Source organism: Adiantum capillus-veneris, chromosome 5 (genome assembly GCF_014529385.1).
Source record: "Adiantum capillus-veneris isolate H3 chromosome 5, ASM1452938v2, whole genome shotgun sequence".
In the NCBI taxonomy this organism is placed as follows: Eukaryota; Viridiplantae; Streptophyta; class Polypodiopsida; order Polypodiales; family Pteridaceae; genus Adiantum; species Adiantum capillus-veneris.
Genome location: NC_140935.1, coordinates 89,472,022 through 89,479,931, shown reverse-complemented (window position 1 = coordinate 89,479,931; position 7,910 = coordinate 89,472,022). Strand labels below are relative to the sequence as shown.

At 42.3% G+C, this 7,910-nt stretch overlaps 1 protein-coding gene across 1 annotated transcript; it reads left to right on the top strand.

Annotated features, from left to right (window-relative positions):
• The first annotated feature begins 3,204 nt into the window (after nucleotides 1-3,204).
• Nucleotides 3,205-7,631, top strand: LOC147457701 (uncharacterized). The gene has a single exon (XM_086513645.1). The coding sequence runs from the start codon at nucleotides 5,562-5,564 to the stop codon at nucleotides 5,847-5,849; it is 288 nt and encodes a 95-aa protein (XP_086369771.1). The 5' UTR covers nucleotides 3,205-5,561; the 3' UTR covers nucleotides 5,850-7,631.
• The last annotated feature ends 279 nt before the right edge of the window (nucleotides 7,632-7,910 follow it).

Genomic DNA, 7,910 nt, shown 5'->3' with positions numbered 1-7,910 from the left:
ATAGCACGTCGCGAGTGAGGGAGAGAAAGAAAACACACTTAAAACCCCTTCAAATTAGTCTGCAGTGATGCGGATTGATTTGGGGAATTACGAGGTGGTATAGGCGATTAGCAGTTTCTCTCTTTTGTTCAGTAGAGGTGCTATTTTCTCTGCGTTTTCTATCAAGAAAATGAGGTAGGACGACCTGTTGTACACGAGGACAGAGGAGGGTGTGCTGTGTGTTTTCAACCAAGTATGGAAGGCAAGACGATCGACTGCACACCAGGGCAAAGGGGGGTGTTGTGTGCCACTTTCTCTCTGTCAAGCAAGGCGGGCGCATGGCAAGAGAGGGGATTGGCCGTAGGTGGAGAGAGAGAGAGAGAGAGAGAGAGAGAGAGAGATGCAATTCTCTATTCAAGGCTGAGAGAGAGTCCTTGTTATAATAACATAAGCAACCAGTCGAATGGAAGCAGCTTGCACGCTAGTATTTTCAAGCTCTTTTTCAAGGAAATGTTGTGTGTATGAAATTGGATGATTATTTATTCAATTTACTCGTGTGACTGCAGTCAAGGATCAAACTAATTGGAGCAGGTAGATGAAAAAATTTTAAGCCTTTTCTGCTGGGAGTCCCATATCTGAGGCCTTTCCCTTTTCGGGTTAGAGTAGCCCATTAGCTTGTGCATCGCAATCGTGATGAAATTTGGTTTCAGGAGAAAAAGATTAGTGGACAATTGGGACTGCTTGGAAACTTGATCAAGTTCTAGTCTTTTGTGGGATACATCCTTTCTGGTGCATTTGAACACCTTTTGGGCCATCTTGATTGACATGATCGTTAGCAGTCTCTTATCAATTAGATTCCATCATCATTGTCTCATGGATGGACTCGGCAAGGCACTAACAAAATGACGATAGTTCATTGCTATGAAAATCATTGTTGCCGATTGACAGACCTACATATAAATATGCATATGAATTATTTGCTAGCATGGTATCTTGATTGGGCAAAGAAATGGGCATCAAGGACTACTCTTGCACTCACACACGAGTCCCTAGCCATGAGTGTAAGGTGCAACAGGGTATGACAAAATGATGAGGACTCTGCTATGAATTTGGATAGGGATTATAAGTTGTTCATTACTTTGTTTTCTCAAATTAAGAGAGAGAGAGAGAGAGAGAGAGAGAGAGACGCCATCCTTGTTGGCAACATGGTTAGATGCGATGGCCAAGGGGAGAGTGTTTTCACAAAAGGGAAGATGGCTAGGAGATTGAACTTCAAGGAAAATAAATGGCCTTTTTGAGACCACTGGCCCTAGGAAGTAGAAACTATGTAGATGTCAATTAAATTATTGATGAGATCAAGTATGAGGCCAACCAGCTGGCGGCATGGCGTGACATAAAGACGCGACCAATGCTACTGGCCCATAGACAGTCGGGGGGAGGGGGGGATCGAAAGAGAAAGTTAGGGGAGAGGATGCAAAACCTTTGAGAATATTAAGGTATCTTGTGACTTTTAAGGAGAAGTGAGAAACATGGAAAAATAGGGAGGTATAATTTTGTCTGATTGGCATAGACCTGGACTAGCAAAGCGGGTGAAAATGGGGAACAAAAGAAAATTTAAAGGGTTCCTCATGTGGTGCATGCAGCTTGCGGATGAGCACACGAACAAGCAGATGTCGGGGAAGTGCTAACCCTAAACATTTTCAGCAAACAACTAATGGAAAAAGGGAGAGTGTTGGAAATATCTTGATTTTTAGTAAAAAAATCCAAGGTTTTTACTAATTTTTACACAAGTCTTCCAAATTCAGCTGGATTCCATCAAGGTGACTATCCAAACTAACTGTGAATTTTCAATTTTTGTCCTTTAAAACTACACTAAATGTTGGTTATCCATGAACACTGCATCAAGGCATGTAGGAAGGAGACTACATGGGACAAAGTACGTAGGAGGAAACCAAATAGCTAGTGGGTTATGACCATCCGGTTTTAGGAGGGCATAGCGTCTGGGGAGGATAGATGAGATTTTTTGAAAATATTATATCATGACTCAAATGACAAGCATGGCAGGTTTTCTGGCTTCTATGGTGCAAATCATGCCGCCTCTCTCTGTAATTCTAGTGTGCATGACCTAGTACCAACGGCCTCTCTCCTCCTCCTCCTCCTCATCCTCTCTCTCTCTCTCTCTCTCTCTCTCTCTCTCTCTCTCTCTCTCTCTCTCTCTCTCTTGCTCGCGCGCTCGCACGCACGTGCGCGTTTGTCAATAGCAGTAGATGCAGCGACCGTGGAGATGATGGCGACAAGGTGTTGTGCTAGAGTAGATCATCCTGAAGGTGATAGTGTTTAGATGACGAGCGGGGTGGGAGACAGTTCATTCTACTGGTGATGTTGAGGAGTGGCATCAATCAGTACAGCAGGCAATGGAAGTGGGGGTACAAACATTTTTGAGGTGCTTCTATTACTAAGAATCTTCACCCAAGGAAAAAATCTAGAGGATGGCACAAGGAGAGAGAGAGAGAGAGAGAGAGAGAGAGAGAGAGAGAGAGAGAGGAAGGGAGGGAGATGTCATCTATCATGGTGAGGTGAAAGAGAGAGAGATGGATTTTTTAATCGTGGTCTACATTAGCTTCCTCTTTCCATTTCATTGATGCTCTATGTCTTATGGGTCGTTGGTTTGTGCTTGGTTGGTTGAATATGGCAATTCTGCTAGTCTGTCCCAATGCTGCAATTGGGAGATGGTTGTTCCTTCGGACTACATGTTGCCCTCCTATGCAGGAGCAGTAATGCATGGCATATATAGGACTGAAGCATGTGTACAATGATGCAAGTAGGGTTGCACAACGATGGAACAAAAAAGGCAGAGATCTATACTGAGACGACAATGCTGAAGGGGGAGGGGGGATTTGCAGACGTGATGATGGCATTGTGAGTATATCTTCTATCTTTGAATTCCTAGATTTTCTTGGAATATCTAGGGAAAATTGATTGGATGTTAATGAAATGGACCTACTAGTAGTTTGATTAAAGGTAAATCCATTGACCCACACAATTAATATTCAACATTTAAAAATATATGCCCTTTTGGTTATTGTTAGAGACTTCCCCGTAGGCTGTTGTATTAAGTGTTGGAGCTATACTTATAGAATGTGCTATATATAGCTCCCTAACCATAGGTGCTTACTATATGTACATGTCTAAGTGTATGAGTGTGTACACTCTTGGGGTTGTATATCTCGTGGCTTGTCTCCTCCACACTCTCCTTCTCTCTCGTCTGTGCTCCTGATCAACATGGTATCAGAGCTGGAGCGACTTCCTCTTTGCTCTCTCATGTGCGCTTAAAAGCACAAAGGTGTAAGGTCGTGTGCTGAACGCACCAGCTCTCACGTTCACGTTCAGATGGCAAAGAGAAAGAAAAGTCTTTCTAGAAGAAGAGCCAAAGATGCTTCTTCCAAACCAGCTGAATAATACGAGGCGTCCGCCTCTGCTCTCTTCTATGCCAGGTTCCTTTACAGCAGAAACAGAGGCAAGCAGTGTTCACTTAAAGAGCATGCAGCTTTCGCGTGTTCCTTTACAGCAGAAACAGAGGAAGGAACAAGGCTTATTTATCAAGTAAATTTTGGTGCAGGGTGCCTTGCAGTGTGGGTTAGAACAATCATACCTTTTTTTGGCTTTTGAAAATCAGATAGTACTGCAGTAGGTCTGGTCTCATTGGTCGGGTTTGCAGCGTTGCAAATTTACTTGGATTCTTCTCCAAGGGAATCTCCTTCTACTAAGAGGACCCTGGTAAAGGAGGGGATTCGAGATTTGAGGTGCAGCTCCTTATCTCTTCTGGAATGCCGTCATTTGCAAATTCTTACCTCTTCTGGAATGTCGTCATGTGCGAAGCAGCATAGAATGCCCATTACCTGTTGGAAACATGTTGCAAATTCAAGAAAGATGGCAGTGAGAGCAACTATGAAGGGCAAAAAAACGGTTCTCATAGTCGAGTGCTTATCGCCATTGGATAGACAGGCAGTTTAGTACAATGCGTATGTGGATGATGCTTAGCAAAAAGCTGCTTTACTTAACTTGGCTTTACATTTTAGTGGTTCTGGCTGTTGCAAGTGGTTATAAAGGCTTGCAGTATTGTCGGCTAGTTGCCAGTTTTGGGTTAACGAGGGATAGGGTTAATGAGGAATAGGAGTTTGTAGATTGTGAGCAGGAGGAACTTATTTTTATGGCAGCAGCATACTGCTTCTTGTGAAAGAAAGCTTACTACAAGTCTAATCAGTACCGTACCATGCCAGACACCAAAGATCAGCTTTATCACTAATGGTCTAACGGTATGATTGCCGATATAGCAGTAGTTGTTAACGAGAGTAACTGCCAGCATGCAACGGCCATCATGGGTCAGCTTTATTATTGATGGTCTAGCGGTATGATTGTCGATATAGCAGTAGTTGTTGATGAAAGTAACGGCCAAAATGCAACACCCAGCATGGGTTCAAGTTCCCAATGGATCCAAACCCACAGCTACACATCGAGATGTGTGAAGTTCTTGTCATTGGCATGCATAACCATGAGAACAGGGTTGAAGGTTGTGTTCCTGCAGTTGTGGCTACTCATACAGAAAGCAGAAGAGGAGGAGCTCTTAGAGGTTTCTATAAAGTTAACTCAGGAAGCCTTTGATGGAGTAACAGGAACAAGCTACTGTGGCTAGTAATGATAATGGAATAGGACCAGAGAATGTCAGTTTTGCCTCTAGTTTGAGCAACCAAATGGGCTTAGATATCATAGAGGCTTCTAACGTAAACTCTAGCTAAGATGTCCCACTTCCAAAGAATGACATTATTTGCATAGATAACTCATCAACATTTGATAGTTAAGATTTGGAGGCGTCCTCTTCTTCAAGCTTATATAAAAACAAAAAAACAACTAAAGAAGAGTACACTTGTCATTCTACTTCATGAGTAAATCTGCAAGCCAACACTCATTACAACAGGATCCGGATTACTGGCTGTTACACTCTCAAATGCTGAGGTTATTGAAAAATTTGTTGGTGACTCAACATTAGGTGTTGAAGATGATTCGCTCTTAGTAGACATTTGGACAGAGGATATCTTTGAAGTTTTAAAAGCAGACTACGATTGCGAGGATAACTCTAATGTGGATGCTAGCCTGTATGAAGATGAAGTGTTTGCTAGCTTTGAACGTGTAACTATTGAAAGAGAAAGGGAAGAGCTAGTTTATTCTGGCAATGATGGCATAAATTGTGATGTTCGTGGTGATATTGGAACAAATATAGAACCTCTTTCTTGGGATTTTGAATCCTGTGTAAACCAAGGTTTAAACATAGACCTTATACCCTTCATGATTCCCCACGCAAGTGTATAGAACAGGATTTATCCACGACGAAAGTCCACGAGAAGGATTACGTCCCTCTTGAACAAGATTGTTTGCAGCATGAACAAGGATTTTTATCGCAGGATGAGACCCTTTATATCAACCAGGATGATGGAAGGAGTAGCTCACCTGAACAAAAAAAAACACTCATTCTGAGCAGAAAAGAGATCATATCAGGAATTTTACAGAGATCTTCCTCTTCTAACATGAGGTCAATTGTCAAGAGGATTAATGCTTTGGATATGAAGTCTGGGAATGCTTCTGTGGCTGAAAAGGTTCTACTAGTAGGGGATGTACCATGTACCGTCAATGCACATGCCAGCATCTACTTCGCCTTTCAGCCACCTCCCACGTTGGAGGTGAATATTGTTGCCATAGCAGGACCTCTGAAAATCAAAATAAAGGCCGCTGACATGTCTGAACCCATGCAGGAGCATACCTTTTGTTGTGGTCGAGCGTGCTTGGATGCGGTAGGAAAGCTACAAAGAAAGTGAATAGCCTATACATTGAAGGAGTTTGACAAATAATATTGCCCTGCAGGGCACTGCATTGTTGGTGGAAGCTTTGTTCCTTATGTAACACACTCGTTGGGTGGCGATCAATTTACTGCATGCCACGAAGCCCTGCGTTTGAGGGTTCTGTACCAATCAACCTGACGGATCAATTGGGTACGGGTATGGAACTTGTCTGAAGTGTCTTGAGCGCCTTGTTTACATCAATACCATTGTCTATCTATTGACATCCCTTCCTCTTCTCGCCTATTGCACTCTTCCTGCAGTTTGTCTGCTCACAGGAAAATTTATCATTCCCACGATTGATGGCTATACTAGTTTGTGGAAACAGAACCTGTAAATATAGAAACCCTAAAAGATATTCGTGCAGAGTTATTTTGTGGGTTTCGTGAATGCCGTGTTCCATATTCACATCCCACACAGGACGAAGAATTGATCACACAGAGGAAGACCTCAATGCGGAAAGAACCAAACCAGTTTCTTTTTATGTGTGTTTTTTTTTGGGATGGTAACCTCTGACACTTATCTTGATCCATGGAGAGGCTGAAGTAGGGGAGATTGATGTGCAGGACAGAAAGTATGTGCGAGGTGCTCATTGTGTACTTTTTCCAAAAAATTGTCCTTGTTATTGACATGTGCTCCATTATGGATTGAGAAGCTGTTTATGAGCTCGATGCTCCATTACGGATTGAGAAGCTATTTATGAACTCAATGCAAAACATCGTCTTGTTATTATTATGGACATCATCTTGTCTTCGTTACAGACTCGCTGCGTACTTATTCCAAAAATTATCCTTGTTATTGACATGTGCGCTCGATGCTCCATTACGGGTTGAGAAGCTATTTATGAGCTCGGTGCGAAACATCTTCTTGTTCTTATTATGGACATCATCTTGTCTTCATTACAGACTCGTTGTGTACTTACTCCAAAAATTGTCCTTGTTATTGACATGTGAGCTTGGTGCTCCATTACGGATTGAGAAGCAGTTTATGAGCTCGGTGCTCCATTAATGACACATTGAGAAGCTATTTATGAGCTCGGTGCAAAACATCGTCTTGTTCTTGTTATGGACTTCATCTTGTCCTCATTACAGACTTGTTGTGTACTTATTTCAAAAATGGTCCTTGTTATTGACATGTGAGCTCGGTGCTCCATTACGGATTGAGAAGCTGTTTATGAGCTCGGTGCTCCATTACGGATTGAGAAGCTATTTATGAGCTCTGTGCAAAACATTGTCTTGTTATGGACATCATCTTGTCCTCATTGCAGACTCGTTGTGTACTTATTACAAAAAATTTCCTCTTTATAGACATGTGAGCTCAGTGCTCTATTATCAACGCAATCCTAAATAGGGATACTTGTTGAAGTTTATATGTCATTTAGATACTAGCTTTGCATACATATGCACATGTGATATGCATTGGCATTTTGTATTTTGTGCGTCTCTATGTTGTCTCATGAGGGGCGTTGCAAACCGTTGTAGCAAGTAGCTCCTGAAGCCGTTGTAACAAGGGAGTGATGTAGTTGCTGAAGCCAATACATATGTAAATCTTCACTTTATGATCAATAAAGCGGTGTGCATATATAGTGCTGTGGATTTTTCCCTTCAGCCCCCAAGGGTTTTTTCATCCACAGTTAGGGACCCTTGTTTGAGTGGGGGTGTTGGAGCTATATATATAGAATGTGTTATATATAGCTCCCTAACCATAGGTCCTTACTATATGTACATGTCTAGTGTATGAGTATGTACACTCTTGGGGTTGTATATCTCGTGGCTTGTCTCCTCCACCCTCTCCTTCTCTCTCATCTGTGCTCCTGATCAACATTAAGGACCCTTATCTACGCATAATTGGCAACAATTAGTGAGCTTGCATGATGCACTCACAACTACCACCTACAACCATCAAAAGGGCCTTTTGTAAATGAGGGGGGTTGTTGAAACACCCCCAATAAAATGGTCGCATTAGTTTTCTAGTTAATGCCGTTGCTCAAGAGTGTATAAAGCACCTCTATTGTAGGTTGAGGGCCCTCAAAATCATCAT